The 26204-nt window shown below is 46.9% G+C and overlaps 1 protein-coding gene across 2 annotated transcripts in view; it reads right to left on the reverse strand.

Moving 5' to 3' along the window:
* Positions 1-25886, reverse strand: part of notch1b (notch receptor 1b) — a 38174-nt gene extending 12288 nt beyond the window's left edge. Inside the window, exons 1-20 of one of the 2 annotated variants that reach the window (XM_079270166.1) lie at positions 25725-25886; positions 24896-24977; positions 13189-13451; positions 12166-12504; positions 10222-10344; positions 9887-10120; positions 9051-9206; positions 8687-8872; positions 7910-8023; positions 4692-4805; positions 4305-4538; positions 4108-4218; positions 3213-3405; positions 2950-3095; positions 2691-2804; positions 1857-1976; positions 1614-1766; positions 1263-1491; positions 685-886; positions 21-174 (exon numbers count right to left, since the gene is read on the reverse strand). In XM_079270166.1, the coding sequence (XP_079126292.1) occupies positions 21-174; positions 685-886; positions 1263-1491; positions 1614-1766; positions 1857-1976; positions 2691-2804; positions 2950-3095; positions 3213-3405; positions 4108-4218; positions 4305-4538; positions 4692-4805; positions 7910-8023; positions 8687-8872; positions 9051-9206; positions 9887-10120; positions 10222-10344; positions 12166-12504; positions 13189-13451; positions 24896-24977; positions 25725-25782 (3325 nt within the window). In that variant the 5' untranslated portion in view covers positions 25783-25886. Of the gene's footprint in view, positions 1-20; positions 175-684; positions 887-1262; positions 1492-1613; positions 1767-1856; positions 1977-2690; positions 2805-2949; positions 3096-3212; positions 3406-4107; positions 4219-4304; positions 4539-4691; positions 4806-7909; positions 8024-8686; positions 8873-9050; positions 9207-9886; positions 10121-10221; positions 10345-12165; positions 12505-13188; positions 13452-24895; positions 24978-25724 lie in introns of those variants that run through there. The other variant, XM_079270165.1, reaches the window with a different exon arrangement.
* Between the last annotated feature and the right edge of the window lie 318 nt (positions 25887-26204).

The following is a 26204-nucleotide window of genomic DNA, read 5'->3' on the forward strand; positions in this document are numbered from 1 at the left end:
CCAGGTAGCGCTCATCTTACCTCTTTGTTTGGCTGCTACCTCGCAGGAGACACTCGGGACGTCACAGTAAAGTCCCGTCCAGCCAGTCTCGCACTCGCAGCTGTAGGTGGTTCCCCTCTGCCAGCAAGTTCCCCGGTTCTTACAGGGTGACGAGTCGCACCAGCGGACCAAGTTCTGAAAGGTGCAAACACACGGTCTCTACTCAGTAATTTACTCTCACTAATTTAAATATCCCCAAAAGTGATTTGGTGATTTACAGGTCAAAAGAAGAAGTCTAAGATTATACAGCATGTCAGTGTAAAGCTGCAAGTATCAAAGACATCTAAAATACTTTCACTTTTAAATCACATTTTTCACAGTTTTTAGAAAAACAGGCTTAAACATAAAGGGACAGTTCACCCCAATATCAAAAATACACATTTTTCCTCTTACTTATAGTGCTATTTATCAATCTAGATTGTTTGGTAGTTGGTGGAACTAAAATATAGTTCATACATGAAACTTCAGTTTTTCAACTGAGCACCAAGTGCCATCTAGTTCCACTATATTGAAAAGAAGGAAGACATTTCTACAACTGATATTTCCAAAACTAGGCAACTCACACCAAAACCAAAAATTGATAAGTAAAAAAATGTTATATGCTGGGGGGGACTGTCCCTTTAAAGCGCTTCTCCTTCCTCCTACCTGACAGTTGAGGCCGGTGTATCCGTGTGGGCAGGTGCACTTGTAGGTGCCGTAGCTGTCATGGCACGTGCCGCCGTTCAGGCAGGGCTTGGAGTCACACTCGTTGATGTCGTGCTGGCAGTAGCTCCCAGTGAAGCCCGGCGGACACAAACACGTGAAGGTGTTGATGCCGTCCAAACAGCTGCCGCCATTGAAGCAGGAGCTGCAGGAACAACAGAGATAAAAGAATGTTGTAAATTAGTATTCTGCAGCTTTTGTTGGACAAATACAGACATTTCACAAACAGCGCTACATTTACAAGCTCATTTAGAGTGCAGTCTACTTAACCTCCTGTTTATGGGACAGCTGCAACATATGAGATGTTGAACAAAGCTGGTGTGCGTCAATACTCCACCAGAGGGGGCAGTGCTGGACAGGAAAATGGGGTCTACGTTAACAAGTGGATGAAAGTGAACCTGTTGATCTGAGCAGATGCTCTTACTCGCCAATCTGTGTATGTATAGACAATTACCAGTCTGTCTCAACTCTCTAAAATAAAAGCTGTGGGGTTTGAACATGATACTCTGTGAGCTACGTACCTCTCAGTGCAGTCGGGGGTGTTATTTTCACAGTGGATCCCACTGAAGCCGGGCGGGCAGGTACAGGTGTAGCTGTTGACGCAGTCGGTGCAGTTGGCTCCGTTCTTACACGGGTTGCTCTCGCACTCGTTGATGTCCTCCTCGCACTTTGTGCCCCGAAAGCCGGCCAGGCAGGTGCACAGGAAGCCGTTCACCTCGTCCTGACAGAGGCCTCCGTTGCTGCAAGGGTCTGCGGGAGGAGGGGTGAGGGCAAAGGCTCAGTGCATTCAGGTCTTTGCTTTTGGTTTACAATGAGTCTACGGGATATCGATTCAGCAACAGAAGCAAAGGGAGAGAGACGGGAGGACGCACTGGGCTTGCAGTCGTCGATGTTGCTTTCACAGTTGCGTCCACTGAAGCCCGGTTTGCAGGCACAGCGGTAACTGCCCAAAGTGTTCTGGCAGGTTGCTCCATTGCGACAGGGATTCTTCACACACTCTTTGATGTCCACCTCACATGTTTGGCCTTGGAGGGGTGGAAGGAGGAAGACAAAGTAAATGTCACCTTTTCTTTGAATGGTGGCACAAATGTTCATGACATTACATTAAGGTTCACCTTGCCATCCTTCAGGACAGACGCAGGAGAAGCTCTGATAGTCCTCCGACTCCTGACACACTCCTCCATGCTTGCAGGGTCTGGAGCTGCAGGGAGCCATCAAGGTTTCACAGTTCTCTCCTGTAACACACAAAGAGAAGAAAACACACACACACCGCTTTTATTAAAGTAAATAACATTTGTAATGTGATCAACAGCAACTGTCACTGTGTGGTATCATGTAGGAGTCATGAACTTGGAGATAACCCAACCCAAATGGACACAGAATCATCTTTCAATCAGTGCTATCACTAGATTTTAGCCAGGTTCTGTCAGTGGTAGAGGCCTGCAGAGACATTTCCCTATCTGTTTCCATAACACATGGCTCGTACAGGAAGCCGGCTCCAGTTTCCGGCAATTGTGAAGCCATTTGCTGTTCTGTGAGACAGGAAGCAGGCAAACAGGAAATGTGTCAAGCACCCCGTTCCCACCCCGGCACAAGCAAGGGCCTTTTATTATTCAAAGTGCTGTGGACTTTTCCGAAAAGACGACTCGACAAATACAAGACAATTCGCCCTCAGCCTTTCCATCATTATCTGTTTTGTCAAATAATAAGTCAGATGTCATAAAAATATTTTCCAGCTCTCTTATCAGGAACGCTTGTGTATCACAGAGTCAGAGGTTCGGTGTCTTTGAGCCCTGAGGAAGTCTTGCTGTTGAACTTTACTCAACAGCTCTTTCATCCGCCGCACGTTCTTTCCTCCTCGCCCCAATAACTTACAGCACACAGGCTGTGGAAACTGGAAATGCCACAACCCCAAACCAACACATAAAATATGTCCAATATTTTCATACCCGTGTAAGGCAGGATACAGTTGCACTTGTAGCCTGCGACGTCGTCGATGCACGTCCCCTGGTTGAGGCAGGGGTTGGAGGCACATTCGTTGATGTTGGTCTGGCAGTTGGGTCCTGGGGTTAGAGCGGACAATATATCACACACACACACACTTCAGTTTAAGTTTAAGGTCAACAGTCAAGTGGCGTGGAAGTTAGGTTTGGATGACAAACACACTATAAAACACACACACACTCACTCATCCACACCAATACTGACCAGTGAAGCCCATGCGACAGGTGCAAACATATCCGCTGGTCATGTCCTTGCAGGTGCCTCCATTCATACATGGGTTGGATTCACACTCGTTGTTGTTGATGTCGCAGTTTTTTCCGCTCCAGCCAGAATCACACAGGCAGTTATAGCTGACGTGGAGAGAAAAAACGAGGGAAAATCTCAGCGATGAATCTGTAAATGTAGATGCAATGTGCCTGGTGGTTCTATACTTGACAGAAGTCAGTTAAAGTGCACTTTTAACTCACCCATTGATCTTGTCCTCGCAGTGGCCGTGGATGCAGGGGTTGCTGAGGCACTCGTTGACCTGGGAGAAGCAGGTGGGGTCCCGGTACCCGTCTGGACACGCGCAGGTGAAGCCGTTGATGCCGTCGATACAGGTGCCGCCGTTGTGGCAGGGGTTGATGGCACACTCGTCGATGTTGATGTTACACATGGTGCCTATAAGTAAGAAGAGGATACCTTTTTGTTACAGCAACAGTTTTACATTTTTGGTGAAATGCACTTATACGCTTTCTTGCCGAGAGTTAGATAAGAAGATTGATACGACTCTCATGTCTGTAGGCTACATATGTACCTGGAGCCAGCAGTTATTTAGCTTAGCTTAGCATAATGCCTGAAAACAGTCACAAAAGCCGCGGCACACAGAAGTCTATATATCAGCGCTGCAAATGTATCAATTTCCAGAAACATGAGGGGGTTTTAAGTCCCCTTTTGTCGGCAACTTGAAGCGTTGAAGCCATTCAGCCTGGTGCCACGCATAACATAAAGGCAGCCCATTTAGCTTTAAAGCAGGGACCGGCTTCCAAGCTTTTAAAAGCTCAACTTTCAGGAATCTTTCAGGGAATCTTTTCTCCTGCTCAAATCCCAGATGACTGTGTGTGCCAGAGTGTGTGTGTGAGTCCTCTCCTTTGTGTGTGAGGGCAGCTTGCAGTGTCCTAACAGCAGCCGGTTGGGGACAGGGTGGAGCTGGAAAGTGACACCGGCCGAGAGCCTCAGAGGAGCGTGCTCACTCGCTCGCCATCTGTCACCCTCCCCATCAAGACCCCTCACTCCTCCGTCCATACGTTCGGCACCGCTCCTGCACCGTAACCACTCATTTTGTCTACTCGACGACCAACTCTCTGTGTGCAAGTTTCGTACCCGTGTAGCCGGGTTCGCAGGCGCACTCGTAGCCATCGATCTTGTCGATGCAGGTCCCGTAGTCACAGGGATTGCTCTTGCAGTCGTCAATGTTGATTTCGCAGTTGATTCCTGTCAGAAAATTGCTTTCAGTATTCCTCAAATTGCAGAAGCATGTCATGTTGAGGTTTCTGTTTGTATGCGTTTGTGGCGGTTACCGGTGGTGCCCTTCAGGCAGCTGCACATGTAGGCGTTCTCTCGGTCCTGGCAGGTGCCCCTGTTCCTGCACGGCTGGCTGAGACACTCGTTGATGTTGGTCTCACACAGCCGGCCGGTGTACCCGGGGTTGCAGTGGCAGCTGAAGGAGGCCAGGCCGTCGATGCAGGTGCCGTAGTGGCACGGGTCGGAGTAACACTCGTTGATGTCCGTCTCGCAGTGCCTCTCAGAGTAACCTGGAAACAATTCATTCCTTTGAGCTTTTTCAGTTGTTTTTTTCAATTGGGTAAATTTCCCTGGTTCGGTCTATTTTTACATTCCGTTCCCTTTTTGGAGGGCCTTATGAGTTTCTACTTCTCTTATTTCAGCTTCTGTTGAAACTTGTATACCTTCGGTGCACTCGCAGGTGTACTTGTTGGGTCCGTCTGTGCACTTGGCGCCATTTTTGCACGGCGTGCTGGCACACTCGTCGATGTCTATCTGGCAAAGGTTCCCAGTGAAGCCTGTAAAAACAACAAGGGGGTGTTATTGTGTGCATGTGGGCATGAGGGATTGTGTGTGTGTGTGTGTGTGTGTGTGTGTGTGTGTGTGTGTGTGTGTGTGTGTGTGTGTTCAGACGTTGCTACTGTGTTCTCACCATTTCAAAACCGGTCCCCCTCATAATCCTGAGCCCATGCTATAAGAGCTCTCACCGAATCAGACATCTGCATGTTAATTAACAACTGCGCAACACTGCAAACTCTCTATTTTCCCTTTCACTTCTTTTCAGCACGACTCCAAAAGGGGGTACGGGAGACTGGGGGAACCGATTTGTTCAAGGGGGGGGGGGGGGGAGAGGGAGGGAGGGAAAGAAATGGGGGAAGAATGAAAGTTGCGAGGCCTCCTGACCAAGGGGTTGAGAGACAAAGGAGGGCCTGTCTGCTCAACGCAACGCCACACTCAGCCCGTTGCCTCCTTTGTCCCCCAAACTTTTCCATCACAATGTGCATTCTCCTGTCTTGCTTTCAGCCCCCCACCACCACCCCCGCCGCCTCTAAAAAGAACCAGCTTGACCTTCGACCCTCCACCATTCAAACTCCTTGTCATTCAAAACCAACCAGCAGGGTTTTCTCCTTCATTTTTCCTGGAGTTATTCTCATCACACACATTTTCTTCTGGTCTCCCCTCTGTCACATGATGGTACAGTCCAAGGAAGAGTAGGATGTTGTCTGATGAAGAGATAAAGTTTGAACCCCCCTCCCCTCCTCCTCCTCCTCCTCCTCCTCCACCACACCGACGTGGGAACACACAGGTGGTTTAAGCTAAAAAAAAGAAAGACAGACTCAATTGCAGCTAATCCGGTGAGGAAATATTTGTGCGGCTGGCTGCGAGCTGATTTCTCCCAGCGGACCTCGCTGGAACCATTCAGTGAGGACCGCAGCGTAGACACAGTGGAGACGTGCGTACATGTGTGTTTTGAGTTACACTTGGATGTACATACATACAAAGTATCATCTGATCATAAGCTGCTAAAAAAATAATACTAACTTGGCACTGATGGGTTTATTAATGGATACAAATGAATTTAGTAATGCTTTATAGATCACCTTTAAGCTATTAATAACAGCAACTTTTGGGTTGCCAGTTTGTGGAAAAGCTATTAATGATTACCAACATTTATTACAGCATTAGTACAGCAAGGAGAAAAGATGAACACCAGCCAAGGGGCAACACTGCCACATAACAATCACTGGCACTGTCTATAAAGGGTTTATGAGTAATAACTAATTAATAGTAAATCAATAATTCACTAATGCTTTAATGAGGTTCAAAGCATCAAATTAGACATTTTCCACAACCTAATTAAAACTGATCAATGAAGATTTGGTAAAATATGTATTAACCATTATTCAAACCATTATAAACCCCCCCCCCCCACACACACACACACACCTAAAACACTGTTAATAAGCCTTGAGTTACATGCTATTAACTGTACTGACTGAAAGTGCTAAAACATTTATCTTTGTCACTACACAGCCCTAGAAATTAAATGCTAACCACACAAAGACTACTCATTCAACGACAAACAAAGAAAGCCAATATCATAAAGAAGAAACTTCATTCACAAGTAAAGTGGACGATCAGCTGTTTCCAGCAGCGGGAAAAGAAGCCGGACAAACCTCAGCGTTACAAATTGAGTGGTTTTTTTTTTTGCCAAGATGTGATGCAAAAGTTACGTTTCTTCTCAGTTCAGTCACAGTCCCCCGTGAAAGAATTCCTTCAGATGTACACAAATGCATCCACACACAAAGGCGGGAGCAGAAATGTAAGCATGCACAGGGGCACACACACACACACACACACACCTCAGCAGTCAAAGAGGGATTTATCCCGACTGCTGGAATCAGACATTTCAATGGCTCTCAGTGGGGTTTCCATGGCTATTCCATGTACAGAAATAATAAGAGGGGACCCTCGCCTCGGGCCTGGCTCGCAACGGGGACAAATTTACATCTTAAGCAGGGCGGTTAAGACCCCTTCCCCTTCTTTACCCCTCCCTTCCTGCTTCAGCATAACGGTCTGTGCCTCTCAGCACCCCCCCCCTCCATCTACCCTCCCAAAACAACACTTTCACCACCACCACTTTATGCTGCTTCCTCACATAACCCTCGCTCACTGTCACACACAGTTTTCTTAGGCGTTAAGCTCCTGTGTTCACTCTTGTAGCCCCTCTATCAATTCTAAAGCTTCCTTGTTGGGGTGTCTCTCTTTCTTCCTTTCTTTTTCCTCTCAACAGGAGGAATCCTGCCTCACTCCACCCAGGCCGCCTTTGATCCACCCGACTCAGAGCCTCTCTATTTTGCTTCTCGAAAACAACGAATGGAAATTAAAAAAAAAAAAATCACTTCCACCTCAATGATCCCAATGAAAGAATGCAAAACAAAAAAACTCTTTTGAGGAGTTTGAGGATCGTTCTTTTGCTTTCTTCTCGCCTCTCTATCCAGGATTCAATAGTTGCATTCCTTCCACCCTGAACAAAACATCAATCCCTCTTCTCCAAATAACTCCAATGGCATTTCTGGTACAAAAAAAGAACTGGCAACTAGCTGCCCTTAAAATAGCCCAAACAGCTACCTCATTCGCCATTACAACAGTGAAAATGCCATTTTACAGCACCAGCTCTGCCTGCTGTTATTATCTCTCCCTTTTTCCCCAGTCACAATCAAAAGCTTGTTTAGAACCACACGTTTCTGCTCACTGATCAGACTCCGTAAAAGGGATAGAAAACTTGTTTCAAAAGTTCAGACTTCCTCAAGCCTTTCCCTATAGATCCCCCCCCCCCCCCCCCCCCCCCACCCAAACTCAAACCCCCCCCACCCTCTGCTGCGTTCGTTCCTGGCTACCCGGGCCTGCGAAAGCCTGCCTCAGGGCTGGGATTAGTGCCCGTCCAGAAAGGTGTTTGCGTGTGTGTGTGTGTGTGTGTTTGAGTGAAAAAGGGAGAGAGGGAGAGAGACAGTGAGGGAGCGAGAGAGAGAGAGATCGACCTCTGTGCCCCCTGGCCCCATGCCCCCCCCCCCTTCTCCCCCCTCCCTCTCCCTCCTCTGCAGCAGCGCGGCAGCCTCACCTGTGGGGCACTGGCAGTGGAAGGCGTTGATCTTGTCGATACAGTTGCCGTTGTTCAGGCAGGGGCTGTGGGCGCACTCGTCCGTATCGATCTCGCAGAACTCCCCCTCGTAACCTGGCCAATTAGCAAGGGAGGACCAGGAGGGAGATGGATTGGTTAGACACAGAGAGGCATTTTCACACTGCTGTTATATATATATATATATATATATATATATATATACTGCTGTAACAGCTTTAAATGATACACAGAGGCTATATGAATAGAAGTAGGACTGCAATTATTGTTTTAAGGGTAAGATCACATTGCTTGTTTTGTCCAACAAACAGTCCAACACCTAAAGACCGAAAGTCTCCCAAAAGACAAAGAGAAGCAGCTAATTCCTCATCGATGAGTAAAATAGTAACCAGTTATTTACTAATCAATTAATCAACGAATGGTTTCAGCTCCTTTTTCTAGATTAATGGATCGATCGGTGAGTTGATAGAGCAGCAGAACATTGTAAAAGAGCCCAAAGTGACACCTTCAAATGGCTCATTGTATCTGACCGACAGTTCAAAAGGTTTTACAGTTATGAATGACATTAAACTGAGAAAATCAACAAATCCTCCCGATTTATTTTCTCTTCATTAATGGATTAAACGATTTTGAGTCCATGTGACTTGTTTGTAAGCCTTGACGTACTGCAGTCAATCCTAACAACTCGTCGAAATGTGCTAATGTCATTTTAAGAGCCAGTCCGACACCCGAGCATCAGTATTTTTTCGATTAACTCACCTGGCATGCAGATACAGTGGAAGTCTCCTATTTGGTCCAGGCAGGTGGCCTCGTTCATACACGGGTTCGACATGCACTCGTTGATGTCCAGCTCGCAGCGCGCCCCCACGTAACCCCGCTGGCACTTACACTGGAACGAACCCTTGGTGTTGATACACTTCCCCGCGTGCTCACACGGGTTGGAACCTGTTTAAAGAGATTAATACTTTTAGCTTTACTGAAACAGGCCGTCGTCATGTATGTACACAACCCGACGGGGAGCAGTTTGAGTGGAAAGACATGACAATGACATGATTTAGGAGGTTTCGCGTTTTTAGGCTGAAACAGAGAGAGAGTTTAACGGTCAGGTAGTGTGGACTTTTACCCAGTGAGCACTCGTCAACATCCTGATCGCAAGAGGCTCCGACGTATCCTGATGGGCAGGTACAGAAGTGGTTTCCGCTGACGGGGTTGGTGTCACAGTTGGAGCCTTTCTGACAAGGGTTGCTGATGCAGGCGTCGTCCAGCTGGCACAGCAGTCCTGGTGCACAACACAGGAGATGGACTTAACATCCTACCGGACAGTATTAAGTCTTCAAATGGTGTCATTTGTACTAACGTGAGCATTTTAGGACACAAAACCCACAGGAGAACCCAAACATCAGCATCTATGAATGCCACTTAGAGCACTTGAGTCGACTTCACGGCCGTTCGTTTTAACCTGTTGCTTCCTGTAGCTTTCACCCCCCCCAAGAAAGACAGCTAAACGAAAGAACTTTAAATGGAGATGAATGGAAAATCCCTTTTTACATCACACCCCTAGTCGTATTGTACACCCATGTAACAAAATATGCAATTGAAATTCAATCATCTTTTCTTCCTGTATGACAAATTATGAAGTCTGCTTACGTAACCTAGTACCGACCAATTTCAAGCAATAATACCATGACATCCATCCTTCAGTCCATCTGCAACTTTCAGTGTAGGAAGGTGTGCGTGTGGTCCAATCAGATGCAAAGGATTTGATTTAAATCCATTTTGTAACTGTACACCGTTCAAATGTGACGTTTCACTGGTGAAACAGCACAGAAGCTAAAGACGCTCTCACGTCCGTTTCACTGGCACTTTAAGCTTAGAAGAGTGTTGCATATTCCTGTAAAACGATTTCCTGTTGAGCATTAAGAGGCAACTTCCTGTCAACCAAAAGAAAGGGACAGCTACCTGTGAGGCCATCGGGGCATTCGCAGTAGAAAGAAGCAACGCGGTCGTGACAGGTGGACCCGTGGTGGCACGCAGCACTGGCACAGTCATCGATGTTCTCGCTGCAGTCGTCGCCGGTCCAGCCGTTCACGCACACGCACTGGTAGCTGCCGTGGGTGTTGTGGCACGTGCCGCCGTTTTGGCAGGCGTTGGGCATCAGCTGGCACTCGTCAACGTCCTCTGTGCAGAGCTGACCTGCGGGAGGAGCAGCGGTCAGAGGATTAAAGGCGGTTTGGATCCCAAAACACAAAGTGATAACGGCTTAAGTGTCTGCACCGGATCGTCGCTTCACAAACCTGTGAACTCTGGTTTGCACTGGCAGTTGTAGGTGTTGACTCCATCTACACATGTGCCTCCATGCTCACACTCATGACCTGGACAGTCATCGATGTTATGGTTGCAAATTCTTCCCGTAAAACCTGAAACAAAGAGTGAGATATGATTAAAAGGCTCGTACTGGGGTCTTCAGATGTTCAGTTACTCGTTTCTCCTCCATCTCCCATCAACAAGAGAGTGAGACTACACTCTGCAGTTAAATGTGGTCAACGGCCATTTTCCTCCCAAAGAGAGAAGGCAGCTGTATCCTCTTGAGGTCTGTGGTGTCATTGCTGTGTAATAACATCCACTCTGCTATACAGTTACACAAGAGGCAACCACTGGACTGTACATCTGGCATAAAATAAATCAAACCCAGTACAAGTCATCACAACAAACTTCACAATGTTTCCAAAAAAAACCCAATTGTTTACTTCTGAATTCACGGCAAACAGTTAATAAACTGACCATTTCTGAAAATGCATTTGAAACGTGTGCATCATTTTATTAGAAAACTGATATTTCTGAAAAAAGAATATCAGTGCTCGTTGCTGTCAACGACAGCACGTTGAATATATTCAAGAGGACGTGACAAGAGTTCATCATTTACTCATGTAACTTCATGACATCACTCGTTGCTGCGTCACACTGAAGATGGTCTTTGTGTTTGTTTAAATTAATAAAAATAAAATGGTCGCGTTATTATTTCGTTTGGACATTTGTTACCTCCCGACTGAGAAGTTTACAATTATGAAAGAGGCATCCTGTGGCGATTTCTTCTAAATAGTGAACATGTTTGGCCTCAAATGCTTTTTTTTCCCGAATAAAACATTTGCAAAACCTGTATTTTTTCATGCATTCTTCTTCTTCCCTGAATTTTGCTGATGCATTTCTAGCTTTCTTGGCGTATTACTACCATCTGTTGATGAGCGTAAAACCATTGGCATGAATGTGTATCGTGTATCACCGCAGTGCTCTGGTCCATGCTGTGCATTAGACATTTTATTGTAAATCCTGTGGGTCAAAGGACTTCTGTGGGGTTCTTGCGGGATGAGAGTCAACTTCACGATGTATCGTGTGACTGGGACGGGAAAGGAAAAACCAATATGAATAAACACTACAACGGTTTTCTTTCTGAGGGAGTGGGACGGGAGTGAAAATCCACTCTGTTGTTACCCTCTAATGGGCATCCTCATTTACAAGCACAAGATAAAAACGATGACCCACTCAAACAAACGTTGCTTCGTGATGCTAGTTCCACTGCTACTCCAAAGTGTACCTTTAGAGAGGATGCTGAGTTTATATTAAGTTGTTTTCAAGGGTAAGAAATAGGATTTTCAAGGAACATGTTTCAATGAACAGGTCGTTATGGACTCAGTGGTCAACGGACAAAAACAAGGTAAAGTTATTCTGTGCGAAGGTGATGAGGTAGTGGGCACGACTGAAGTCCCAGCAAGCTTTGCCCCACTCTGCTATGTGAAAAGGATGTTGTCCTTTGACCATTTCCTTATGATAAGCCCCGATGTCTTCCTGCTCTGACTTGTTCACACACTGGACACAGCAAAGCAGAAACACACACACAAGCAGGAACACCCCCGCCCTAAATGACATCATCCCCGAAAGCAGCAACTCGCAGACAGTGACATTTAAACTCAACCTGAGAGATAACCTGGCTTTAATGTAAGAGGATCACGTCATCTTACAGATGAAGGATCCGATCGATATTTCGCCTCAATACTTTTCTTCTTCATAACGATGAACAATGTAAAGGCACGGAGGAAGTCATCCTCCCATCTCGACCGAATATTTGGGTCTAGAAGCTCGACGACGTAGCAACGACTTGTTGGCGTAAACAGTGGTGTGACCAGGCTTTAGAGTGACGAAACACCTCCTCCTTATCCATGACTGAAGTGTCACCTCCCTACCTGGCACACAGGAGCACTCGTAGCTGGTCTCCCCCTTCTGGATGCAGGTGCCTCCGCTATGGCAGGGCGACGGGTTGCAGGGCAGGTAGCGGCTCTCGCAGTGCTTCCCCGTGTACTCCTGCGGGCACTGGCACCGGTAGCCGCCGACCTCGTTGATGCACGCCCCGCCGTTCTTGCAGGGCGACTGGTTCACGTCGCACTCGTTGACGTCCTGTTTGCAGGTCTTTCCGGAGAAGAAGGCCGTGCAGGTGCAGATGTAGTGGGACTCGATGGCGGAGCACTGGCCGCCGTTGGTGCACGGGTTTGAGGCACAGGGGTCGGCTTGTTGGCACAGTTTACCTGAGGGCACGGAGAAGAGATGTTGTCGTATAGGCTGCACTTGGCTTTTTTTGGTCAGGGTTTCTTTTGATTTTAAGAGGAGACACGTTCGGCAAAGTCATCATTTTTCATGCACTGGTCAGTTTTGAGATGTTGAGCTACTTTGCTTCCACAATGTCTATTTGTGTCTGTAGATTTCTCCAAAATGAGTTTTTTCTCAGACTGTGAGGCAGAAATCTCCTCCTCAGTAGCACTTACATACACCGTACTTTCTGATTTATGAAGTGATACAAAAAGATGCACAAAATCCCCTCTGGAAAAACCTTTGAGTCTAATACGTCAACTAAATGAAACAAAAGCTTTGAACCTGGCTTTAACGAAGATTTCAGTTCTGGAAATGTGTGTACATTAGCACGTATTTGAAAAGATAATGTCTTATTTCCATATTCAAACATACATTTACAGAAAACTTGTAATACAAAAAATGATTACCATAATGTAAATAAACAACTGGGGAAGTTTCATCGGGTAGTTTAATCTTTTATCCTATTCACCTGGGGTTCCTCCCTTTCAAAAATAATTCAGATTTTGGAAGATAAGAGGCAGATCTATAGGTTGCCAATTCTGTTCATCACATTGCAACCCCTCAGATATGTCTCATGACCCAAGTTAAAAACCTCTGCACTACTGTCATAGTGTTGTTACCTGACCATCCAGGTGGGCAGCGGCACTTGTAGGTCCTGAGACTCTCCAGCTCGCAGGTGCCTCCGTTGCGACACGGCGAGCTGACGCAGACATTGTTGAGGGGCGTCAGGCAGCGGCGGTCGCTGTAGCCCAGTCTGCAGGTGCAGTTGAAGTCCACCGTGTTCCCCTTGGACACGGCGCGACACGCGCCGCCGTTCATGCACGGCGAGGTGGTGCACGGGTCACGGAACTGGCACCTGCTTCCTACGTATCCGTCCCGGCACCTGAGAAAGCACAGGCGGAGAGGTCAGCAGCATTCTTGTTGCGGCCCTTGGCGGGTGAGGAATGAGATGTTCGCATCTATGACTTTGTCTGCAGACTGTGACATGCATCTTTATCTTTGCCACTCATTTACAGAATGTATTTTCTGATATGTGAGATTTTAAGTATTTAATGTTTCCCGCAGGAGTTTCTCGCTCAAATAACTAAACATACTGTGCAGCTATTTGATCCCACAAAACTGGATTAAAATAAGCTCAGCTTGCTATTTCACATACCTTCAAAGTCTACACAAAGACAACAAAAAAAACATCTGTAAACGACATTTCCTTTTCTCATGCTGGCTAGATTAATTAAAGTATGACTGATTAAAGGTTCTCAACTTTGGGCCCCCATTTCAGCAATTATTTCTCAAACAAAAGATTATAAAGAATTATATCATGAATACAAACTATTTTCAAATGATCTAATAAAAACCTTCTTTCGGCTGTAAGATATATTGGTGCACTAATGAATCGCCATTCTTTCTTCATTTAAAATTTGCATTACAAAGAGTGGAATTGGTCAAAGGGAATTCCCAAACACTATTTTCATCCATCCAATCTTTTTCAGCCGAGCACGGATGGAAGAGTTCACGGGGGTAAGACAACACCAGGGTCATCCCTTCTCTTTGCTACTGTGCTTATAAATCAGCTGCTTGGCCAACAAACAGGACTGAGTATCCATTTCTCCTGTCCGTGCTGTTTTTACAACACGGCAACACGCCCATGAGAAGCTACGCTTTAAACGCCTTTCTGCCGTCTTCCCCCTCGCCTGAAACAATGTGTTCCAGGCTGTAAAACGGAGCGGCCTGAACGGGTGAGGGGGGAGGACAGGGCAGGGGGACAAACTCCTGTGATGGTTCTCACAGGTCGAGTCATAAACGCAGCTCGGACTCCAGCGGGGGGGGGGAGAGAGAGAGCTGCTGCAGATCACTGGGACACATTCACACATTAACAATTACAATGAGAGGAGTGGAAGGGAGTCCCCTGAGGATACGCACGGCTCAACAAAGAGGGGCCACACACACACACAGAGCATGCACACACTCATACCTACACTGTGTGCAGTCTTTTACACACACACACACACACATTCACAACTGCATGCATGAAATGATACTGCAAACACCATCTGATTAATCTGTTTGCGTCATTTATTATGTGAAAAAGCCAAACATTTCCTTGTTCCAGCTCCTTTATATGACAATAAGCTCTCTTGTTTTATTAATCACTGAAGCCAGGCTTCTGTTAAAGGCTGGGTTGGTAATTGTCTTCAAAAACATTTGGGATATTTTTGTGAAAAATTCTCATTACATCCTGACAGCAATCAATGAATCCAACGCTCTGCCAAAAAGAGAGAAACATCTGGTATCTGTGGCTGTCGCAGCTCTGTGATAAGCCCGTCCAATGAGACTGCCTGCCTGACCATATACAGCTGTGAGTACGAACAACAGCCATGTTCATTGTTTCTGTTCATTATGATATGTTAATGCTCATCATGATCATTTTGGGGGAGTGGTTTTGGAGGGAGGCCTGAAGGGGCTGTCGGTGTTGCCAACTTGGCGACATTCCTGTTTGATTTAGCAACTTTTGTAGCAGCACTGCTCGCTACTTTCATTGGAGAAGAGTTGGCAACACTGGGCTGGGTTTTTTTGTATCATTTTTTTAATCTAGTACTCTATCTAGTTCATCAAGATTACCAACCCTAGATTTAATATTAGAGGGAGTCAATACAATACAAACAAATTGCCTGCTAGATTCACAAACATTGGCAAAATTATGTTAGAAATCAGTAAATATCTTTTGATCAATTGAGACAGTAAGTGGTTAACTTTGACCAGGCATCCACTGCCAACTGTCAGCACATGACAGTTTCATTACAGCTCTATTTGATACCAAAACCAACCACCTCAGACCTGCCACATTAGACCCCCCCACCACCCCCACCCCATATTCATCAACTTCAGAGATTCAACACTGCTGTCAACAACGCTGGGTGGCCAGGGAGGCTCGGTCATTACAGAAACAAAGCGTCGACTCAACAGCCCCGGAGACGAGAACAAAAAAACAATATCTGCAGAATTTGGAATTCTTGCTCCTAATCCGTCCTTTCCAAGAGTCAGGAGGCAGGAGAACAGCAGCCATCGCGGCACCCTTCAGCAGCTCTCGGGTCTGAAATGGGCTCGCTTTGAGCCTTTTGTCAGCACTCATTCATCCTGAGGACAAGGCGGCATCTATGCCACAGTGTTAGAGCTGCAAGCCAACATTACGGGAACTTCAAAAGCACCGTAGCCCCCCCCCTCAATGCTCGTTATTCTTCCCCCCCCCCCCCCCCCAGAGAGGATTTGCTTCAGCATCAGACGAGAGATGGGAAGAGGATGAAAAGGAAAAGACGGTGGCGCTATACCTGACAGATTAGTGGAATATGAGGGAAAATCGCACCGCGAATGTCTAGAAATCGAAATTTCTGAGACTTTTTTCCTTGACAAACCTCTTTGAATACGTTGTGTTTTACTCTCACACAAGAACAACATTGAGCATAAAACATCCTGCCGACTTCAAAGCGGCCTTCCCACAACAGTAAAAACCCGCTTTCACTGTCAAATACCTGACCAGAGCCAACAAGTCTGTTAGCCCCGAGGGGCTGGCAGGACCACGTCCCCAAACGTTCCCAGGGGGTCCAGTGTGTGTGTGTGTGTGTGTGTGTGTGTGTGTGTGTGTGTGTGTGTGTGTGTGTGTGTGTGTGTGTGTGTGTGTGTGTGTGGGTTTAGGGACAGGGTTGCAGGAACGGTCGTGTGTTTAGACAGGGTCTCCCTCTCAGGGGATTAGGCAGCCTTAGGACTGTGGTAAGGAAAATAAAACATCACATGCTCGGCTGCCCGCTGCACAAACAGCAGTAGTGAGTGGTGGCATGTCACCGCGGAGAGAGCGGAGAGTGGGTACCGTAGCTCGGTCACTGTGGCATTAAGGGTTAAACAAGCACTGGCTTCAGAAGCTGAAAGTGGAATCTGTTACGTGCAAATGAAAAAATGAAAAAATCTCAGCCATGTGTTCTTTACAAAATCACACAGTGAAGTATTCAGTAATTGGTCGATATTGGACCCTTCACACACATTGTAACGTTATAACATTGTTATAATACGATTCATATCTTTACTACTCCTTCCTGTTTATTCCCTTTATTCCCCCTATAGATATGGACATTACACTGCACGTTACTGCTACTTCTGGTGAGCTGCTAAACTGCATCCTGTTGTCTCATTACTTGTTCTCTGTGCAACAACAATACATTTTAACCCAGTCGACTCTGGTTGGTTGTTTCAAATTGCCTTTCAGCTCCAAAATTAAAGTTTATCAGAGTCGAGGTTGTACGAGAAATTTCACTCAAAACTGTCACATGTTGTCTTTTACTCCCAATCAATCCTGACTCAATGAGACGTCAATTTTTAAATCCAAAAGATTTTGTCTTTTTACTTTTCGTTGCTGTGATGGTGAAACTGTACTGTTGGCAACGTTTGCAGTCTGTTGCAGAGAAGCAGCAGATCTGGCTGCTGGAGGGCCAGTCCAGTTAAGTCCCAGCGGTGGCGGGTGCTGAGGTCGCGAGGCGCCACACGAGCTCGCTGGAAAAAGGCCGCAGGGAGCAGGTGCGCATGTTAATGAGGAGACGGCAGCTGCTGCACCCGCCATTCAAACCTCGACCCCCCCCCCTCCCCCCTCCACCTCCCATCTCCCACCGCTCTGACTCCTTCCTCTGCATGGCACCCCATCCTACTACCGCCCTCGAGCCCAGACGGAGGCAGGGGCCCCGCACTGCAAAGAAAGTAATCTTATTATTATGCCAGTATGACTTTCTTTTTATCAACACTATTGAGTCAGTGTGTGGTTTCCATATAAAAACTCACCAAACATGACGTTAAAGTAAACATATTTCAAGAATCAAGCTGTCGGACTAGACATTTTTTACAGTGTTGGAATCTGAATGCCCCCCCCCCCCCCCCCCTCACTACTTAGCAGAGACATGAAGAGCGAGCGAGAGGGAGAGGAGAGAGAGGGAGCGAAGGATGAGTGGGCCCTTTGTTTTTCCTCCCCATTCAGAGTTGACCACAGGCCGGGCGCATTCAGCTGTTACACCTCCTCTTTCCTCTCCTTTGCCTCCTCTCTGTCTCCTAAAAAAAAAAAATCTCTCTCTTAATCGTTTCATTGTATATGTCTCATCCCTGAATTTTTTTTTTTTCTCATTACTGGTTTCACTTCCTCTGTTCAAAGTCGCTGCCATCCGCTCGCTCCCCTCTGTGCACCTTCTTCACCCCCCCCCTTCCCTTTGCATTTGTAAGTAACCACATTAGGATTGATAAGTCTCAACTGACTGCTGCTCACTCCCCCTGAAACTCGCCTCCAAGTTATCCCGAGCTGCTCTTCCAACGTTTTTTGGCGATCTGCGATGTTTGAGGCCAAGCGTAAGGCAAAAAGAAAAGCTTAACATCCAAAACACACACAAGCAGCGGGACAAACAAAGGAGTCTGAGAGAAAGGAAGCTGGAACTGGTTTGGTTGGGTTTTCAAGGGAGAGAAAGACAGAAAGGGGTTGCCAGTCCAGAGGGAATTTTGGTGTTTACTCCAAAAGAGTCCCCTGTGCTGAGTCTTAACCCGAGGCTCACTTTCTGCGGCTCCTTGAATAAACCTCGATACCTGGCATCTGCCCCTCGCAAAACAGCCCCGGCGTCTGCCACCGAGGCCCGAAAGACAAACAGAGAGAGCCGCTGCCCCCCCCTTACCTCGGTGCACGTGGACGCACTGTGCAAACACACTCCGGCTGAGGTGCGAGCCGTAAGTCAACTGTAGCACACGCTAGGCAAGGAATGCTAACAGTTTGCTCTTTAACTTGGCGAGAGCCCGTCACATACACACTCGGCACAAAACAGCTTTTACAGCCGGCGAGCTTCACTGCCTCAATAAGAGCAGAAACTTAGAAATAGGTGGTAAGACAAAAGATATTCAACGACTCTTTTATGGAGTCTTGGCTGTGTTCAAAACAAACAGGGACAAGCAGCTGCTTCAACAAGAGAAATCTGCCGACATAATCTCAACAGCAGCAGGTAAACTGGGCCGCTGGAAAGGTAAATAAAGAAGACACGAAAAGAGGCGCACAAATCAGAAGCTGAGCAAATATCAGGTGTTTGGGAAGGATCGTATAACTGCAGGACAGCAGTGGAATCATCCCGGCGGTGAGGCCGATACTGTTATTATCCTTTCTGTCATCCCCGAGCCCAGTAGGCCTCATTGTTCTCCTCTGCGCTCACTCCCGGGCCGGCTCTTCTTCTGTTGCCGCCGCAGTAGCCCGTGGCAACAGGTCCGCGACACTGATGGGATGCATAACGGGGGCCCGGGCGGCGGCTCGAGCCCGCAGCAGATGTTGTGGTGACATCTGACCCTTGGCCAGGCGTCACTCTGAAGGGGCTTTCCTCAGTGCCAATCTGCCATCTGCCATCTTTCTGAGGTCACACACACACACACACACACACAGACGGGGGACGGAGGCTTTGGACGTATAGTATGTGGGGTACACATGTGCACTGTATACAAATAAAAAACCTGGAGAGAGAGAGAGAGAGAGAGAGAGAGAGAGAGAGAGAGAGAGAGAGAGAGAGGGCGCAGATTTTGGCAGCTGTACGGACCCCAATCTGTATCCATTTTAAGAAGCTTAGTGAATTAGGTTGTGCATTTATTGTGCCTTGTAAAGCTCTGTGGGAGTCAGAGTCAGAGTCGGGTTCCATTTCTGTAAATATAACATAATAAAGATTATTTTAGGATTATTCTTTGTTCAGCCCACTTCTTTAGACATTTAATGACAGTAAATAACGTTCGGGATGTTCGATAAAGAAAAGAAATCGGGTTTGTTACAGCTTTGATACTATTTAATGGTTTTGGAAATCATATTGTTACTGATAACACTGCACTCGCCAAAGTAACTGTTAAGGTCTGAGAACACGTGACACATCTACAATGAAGTCTGAGACGGCAACAAAACACGCAAGCCAACAGATTGCCTAAACCACTTCATCTGGAGACACGAGTGAAAGTGAAAGCACCCAAAATGTCGGTCATAATTCAATGCAGTGGAAAAGTGTGTTCATCCACAGCTACTGTAAGTCAGGCGGGTCAAAGGTGAGGAAGGAACCAATCAATTCGTTGTTCAACACAAATTAATCTGCAACGATTTAAAGGATGTCTTTTTTTTCGGTTTGCTTCCTTCTCAGGTGTGATATCCTCCGTGATATCCTCCGTGTGAGGATATGCAGATTTTGTAAATTTTTCATTTATTTGGTCGGACAAAAAAAAACAATTTGAAGAAGTAACCTTCATCTTTAGATACTGCCTTTCTTTGCTTTCTCTCCTCGTCTGGATGGCCAGAAAGATGTAAATAACAGTGATGCTTTAAGACATTTAAAACATACATGTCTCTCTCTCAGGTGTCGCCTTCAGCACCCCCCCCCCCCCCATCCCTCCTGTCTCCCCCCCACCCGGTCTCATTTCCTGGCTGTTTGGTCCTGTGCCTGGTTTAAGTTCCTCTAGCCTTGTCTGATCTGTTTTTAAAGCGTTGCCCCGAGGGGGGGGGGGGGGGACGACACACTTCCATCTCTCTTCTTGCCCTCTCTTATGTTTTCCCAGCAGCATTTCGTGGCTGACACTGACAACTCTGCCACCGCCGGTGGCGAAAATCAACACTGAAATGCTCGCTTAAATTCAGCTTCAATCACACAAATCCGAGTCCAGTGAGAAAAAAAAACCAGGGTTGTTGTTTGTTGTGGAGTTAAAACCAAAGTTGCACCAAATCCCCACTGGCTAGAGAAATGACAGGGGAAACGCTGTCCCTCTCGCCCCTCTCCTTACATCCATCCTTCTTTTCCTTCCTCTCTAATCGTGCAGGAGAGCTGACCTGGCCAGCCCACATCTGGCAGCCTTCATTAGAGTTGGAGACCCTGTTTATTTGGGAGCGTTACGGACACGGCCCATGGGAAAGAGTCAGCTTCCCCAGGGACCAACCACTCAGTGTGTGTGTGTGTGTGTGTGTGTGTGTGTGTGAGAATGTCATGAGACTCTTAGCAGCTCGAATGACTTCTGCCACTGCTGACTTTACGAGGCTGAGAACCACTTTAGGGCTTTACTGGTGTCTGAAGGTGCATCTGCAACCGGACACTCAGGTTGCTGCCGTACACGGAGACTTCAAGGTCTGAGCCAGAGCACGGCAAAATCAATTATTGGGAATACGTGTGTTATCTGCTCAACACTCTAATATTTCTGAGAGTAAACCATCGCGTTAGCTGCCTGTAGCAGCGGAGAACTAATTGATCAGCTAAAGTTCAGAAAGAGTTTCCTGAGCAATCATCATTAAACATAATCCCACTCTTGAATGTAATGATGAGACTAATGAGTCATTGTAGGTGTCACGGTAATGTAGCACCTTTGAAGTCGACTTAAAGCGAAAGTTGAAGTTGAGTCCACTTTTATTTTGCTGATATTTGTTTACATTTTAGCAAAACTGGCGGCATTACACGTATGCAGAATAAGCTATTACCAGTTCCTTTTTGCAACGTACTCATGGATGTGCAGACAGCGATCACTGGATTACTGTAACACTGAACGACACTTAAAGACGTGACGATTCTCAGGCAAGTTCTGGAGCTGTAAGGCGTCTTTTGCTGTCATTTCTAAGCAGATTTAGGGACGTTTATTTATGATGGACATCAAAGATGATGACATCCTTGGGAAGTGTAAGTCACTATTATTATAAAGTAATCCTAGCTTAAACACTGCGACTTGTCAGGTCTGGATAAGTGTTGTAACTCATGATCCTTGAGGAATCTTTTTTTTTTTTCTCTCCTCGTAACGGATCCCATGATTATTATCAGACTTACAATCTGCATTGCTGCTTAGCTGAACCACAAAGCCATCACACTCCACTCTCCTCAATATGCTGTGAGTAAGCGTGTATCAGCAGCGACTGAAAGCTGGAAGCACACCTGGCAGACAAAGTCAATCTGTGCCTGTGTGGAGCTGAATTGGGCAAAACCACAAGTAATCACGGGTATTATGGAGGATGCTGCCGTGCTCCCGCTTAGTTGTTATACTATAACCCACAGACAGGTGGTCTGGCTGAAAGAGAAAAAGCAAAAGAAAAGAAATGAGGAAGTGTGGTTTGGAGTATGCCCAGTGTCTTTGTCTCTCACACACACACACACACACACACACACACTGTCAATCCTCTCGGTCTGCGATCAAAGTTTATGGGATTTGTCTTGGCATATGCCAACGAGGGAGGCTCAAATATCACTAATCCTCTGCGCTGAAGTTCCCCGCCACCAAGTCACTTCATTCAGCCAGAACACTCTGACGATCGGCCCTCTCACCAGCCGGACTCTTGCCAACGGGAACCCGACACCGGCGGCAGCGGCCATATAAAAGCCTCGCGCTCTGCGTTTCTCGCTGTGTGATGATATGATCAGATACGGCACCTTTTCTTCCCTCGGGCCACTCTGAGGCTGTTTCCTGACTCTGAATGGATGCGTCTGGGGGGGGGGGGGGAGTAGTGTGTGTGTGTGTGTGTGTTGAGATCGAGTCATCGACCATAAACGACCACATGACCCTCTGCGATCAACAGGCTGTCAGTTGTATTTTTTCGTCACGCCGACCACACGGTGATGAAGGTCTGTGATCTCTCAGCGCCGTCCCTCCTCGCCGGACGTCTCTCCGGGCAGAGAGAGAGAGAGAGCGAAGCGCCGCTGCGAGCCGCTTTTGATTTGTTGCCACTGGAATTTGCGAGTTATTTTTCCTGGTCGGGAGTTCTGTCTCTCTCGGCTCCGTCACTGCTCGCTGCTGCTGCCAAGCCTCGGCGCCAAACGAGAGGCCTCCTCCGCCGGCTCTTTGGAGATAAACTCCAGTCGGGATCTCACGAGGCCGGTCGCGGGCCAGATATGAAGAGGGGGGGGGGGGGGGGGGGGGGGTGGTATTCGTGGTATGGCATGTCAAGTAGGCATCTCTGTCACACAAAATAAAACTGAAGCATCCAAACCCACTCGCTCCACCTCGACACAACACTTGAGTTCATAAGCGGCGGCTTTTCGATTGAGGAGAAACTAAATCACAATCCGGTCAAGGATGAGGCGGGAAATAAATCTCCCCGGCCAAGCAGATTAAAAATATATCAATTAACTCTTTACCTTCAACTAAAGCCCATTAAACAGTCGTATCGTTGATTTGTTGGAGCTGACAAAGTTATCCCAGGGATGTCATCGGGGTTTCTGTGGTCAGGGATTGAGATGTTATAGAACTTTATTAACAAACTGGGTGACTTCACCAGGGAGGGTCGAAGGGAAGATGCTACCGTTTGCACTTTCTTGGATCCTACCAGTAATAGATTTTTAACACGACCGATAGCACTGAAAGCCTGGATACCATAAGATCGGCTAGCATTGCATTTATGGAGGCGTAATGCTTGAGTAGAAACTCACACGCTGACCTCACAGAAGGAAATATCTTCCATGTTGCTTTCAAGAGATTTTGTCGTAAACATTACTCTCAAAATATCGAACAAAAGTCATTTCCACACATGTTGAATCACACAACAGCAGCACCTTGAAACCTCACTGACATCATTTGAAAACAGAAAGCCTCACGAGTCTTTCATTTGAGGACCTCGTATCACTGCGACAACATGTTGAGATAGGAATACATAAACTCGGAACACAAAACCAAATAGAAAAGGCAAGAACAAACCATTTCCTTATTTTCACCTTCTTGAACTCCAAAGAGTTCCCTTTCAGAAGAGACCGGGTTGATGACTGGAATCAGAAGGAACAAAGAGCAGTGGCTGCGTGTCCGTTTGAAGGCGTGTCCACAGAGACTGTTGACGGGTTCACTTGAAGCTGCTTTACAGTAACTCCAGCAGAGCAAAATATGAAAGCAAGCCGAATGTCATTAAAACGATCTAAAATGCCCATCTCAACTTCCCGGAGCCTAAAGTCACGTCTTCAAATGTCTTTTTTAGTTCAACCAAAAGCTGCAAACCCAAAGATATTCAGTTTATAATGTTATTATTAGAGAATATATTTTGCCATATTTCGCTTTAAAATCGACCTAAATGATTTCTCAATCTTAAAAATGATTTTCCTTTGCGATCAATTCATGGATGACCCGACTCATCGTTTCAGCTCAGAGTTTCTGCTGTGAACTGCTGAACTTGTTGAACCCAAACTTTTTCTCCCGGCCCTCTGGTGGCACAGTGACGACCAACGCAGCCACGTTTTCAAACACACTTCAGAACACTGCTGCGCGCTCAAACCTTTTGAAAACTGCGAGGCCGTCCATCTCCGTGTTTAATTGGCGAAGTCTGGTGGAGGAGGACAGCGCTGGGGCACAATGACGGCTTTGTTGCCCAATGAGGAGGACGGGGAGGGGAGGGGTGATTAAGGGCTGAATAACACAACCAGACCAAATTAAGATGTGGCGGGGGACCAAGATGGCTGCCCTGGCTGTCTTACAGTTTCGGAGCCGTGACCCAGCCGGCCCGATCGGTCGCCCCGGTCGGCGAGCTCTGCGACAGTAAGATGACACTGGCTGGTGCTGCTCATGCCAGGATGGAAATAGAGCCAAGCGCAAAGTAGGCTATTGTTGTAAAAGAATCAAATAAAGAGAGAGAGTTCTGGGCAAAGCCGGAGCTTATTGGTTTACATGTGGACTGACAACATCTACAAATCCTAAAAAAGAGGACAAAATGTGGATCGCGTTTCCATTTTTTATCAGGTTAAAAAACAACCACCCAATGCCATCTGTCCAGGGGAATGGGAGAGGGAGGGAGGGAGAGAGAGAGCGAGAGAGCACTGAGGGCCATTGAGGAAGGGACACAATCCCAGGAGAGAGGAGGGGTTGTGGGGGGGGGGGGTCTGAGGGTCTCTCTGGGAAGCCTCACCCAGATTAGTCACACAGAATTGATCGCAGCGGAGAACAATGGTCGCCGAGCTTCTGGCAACCCCAGCTGTCGCTCCGCGAAAGAAAAGAAAAGCAAGATTTAGGGCTGCGAGAGTTCGGCTGCAGACGGGAGAGTGTGTTGGCAGTCACACACACACACACACACACACCCACACACACACCCACACACACACCCACACACTCTCTCTGTCTCTCTCTGTGACCCCTGTCCTCATCAATGTCCACTCATTTCTGTCTCAGCTCTCGGACCATTTGCCTCCCAGAAATAGCAACACTGGTGTGAGCACTGACCCCCCCTCCCCTTTTTTTTTTACAGACCTCACATGTCAACCAAAAATCTGAGTCATGTCAAATCTTCTCTGCAGGTATTCCTCACCATGTATCGGTTAAGGAGACGAGGACACACAGATGTTGAACACTTACTTGCACTCTCCATTGCCGTCTAGAGTTGCTTCACACCTCCCCTGGTTCAAACACGACTCCTTGGGCATGGAGCATCTTAGACCTGCGAAGGGAGAGTTTTAATACACCTGCTGAAACTTTGAAGGAGCTTTGAAGCAACCAGTTGGTCAATGTGATGCAGCGAATATTTGTTTTCCTTCAGGGGAATGATACAAATAGCACATGTTATCCTCCATAAATGTGAAGTCGAGGTGTGACTCTTGCCACCTTCAGAAGAGCAGTTTTTTTGTGGGGGACTTGACACTGGTTTGGCAGTTGCATGCTCCTCTCTGCAGCTGTCCCGGAGAGAATGGGCCATTTGGGGAGTAACACAGTTTTGCAATAAAATAAAAACACACACACGCACGCGCACGCACTGCTCTGAATCCAAACTGCAAAGGGAAATACACACTAGAGAGAAAAAGTGAAGTGATTGCTGGACAAGTGCGCACCATCAGCTGCCCCGGGGGCGGTGTAACAAAAAAAAGAAGAAGCATGAATTGATCCAGTTTGCAACGCAGGAGTGCAAAGGATGATGCCAACAGGTGCGTGGAAGAATGTAAGTAAAGTCCATTCATGTAAATTATCAGTAAACTGAGGAAAGCTGCAGGATGAGTAAACACTAAAAAGTTGCTCTACTTCAGTTTCAGTCCATCAGTTTTCAAAGCAGTGAATGCAACAAGTTCAAATCAAACTCCACTCTGAGCTTTGAAGAGTACATACAACATAAAACCACATTTTCCTGCACTGCTGATTAAGAAAACATCCCAAAAAGTGAGATGTGCCCCCCCCCCTCGCGCGCGCAACTTACCTCGTGTTAGTGCTATCAGCGATAACAAGAAAGTTAGTTTCACAAAGAAAATATGCATTCCTTCTGGTTTAAAATGGTTGTACAAATCCACGTGGGTTTTTCATAGATCCGATAGTGTGTCTTCCTCTCCGTTAGGTAAAAACAAATGCACGTTCAGTTCATCCTCGAGTAGATCCACAGAGAGAAAGTGAAGCGCGTCTGAGAACTCCGAGCATGAGATGTTGTCGCTTCAGATCCCGGGTTGGAAATGACTTGAGGGGACGCGCCTCTCCATCCGCTGCACCGAGGGGCGTTATTCTTTTACACACACACACACACACACGCGCGCGCGCGCGCTTGTTCCCAGACAAACTCGATGAACAGATAGTGCGCAAAGTTTTTTGTTTTTTTTCTTCTTATCATTTCCCGGGCGTTTTTTCCTCTGTAGTGATTGGTTAATCAACAAGTTTGAATCCTTTGTACAGCAATTAGTCTGTGCCG

The sequence above is a fragment of the Melanostigma gelatinosum genome (assembly GCF_949748355.1).
Source record: "Melanostigma gelatinosum genome assembly, chromosome: 6".
NCBI lineage: Eukaryota > Metazoa > Chordata > Actinopteri > Perciformes > Zoarcidae > Melanostigma > Melanostigma gelatinosum.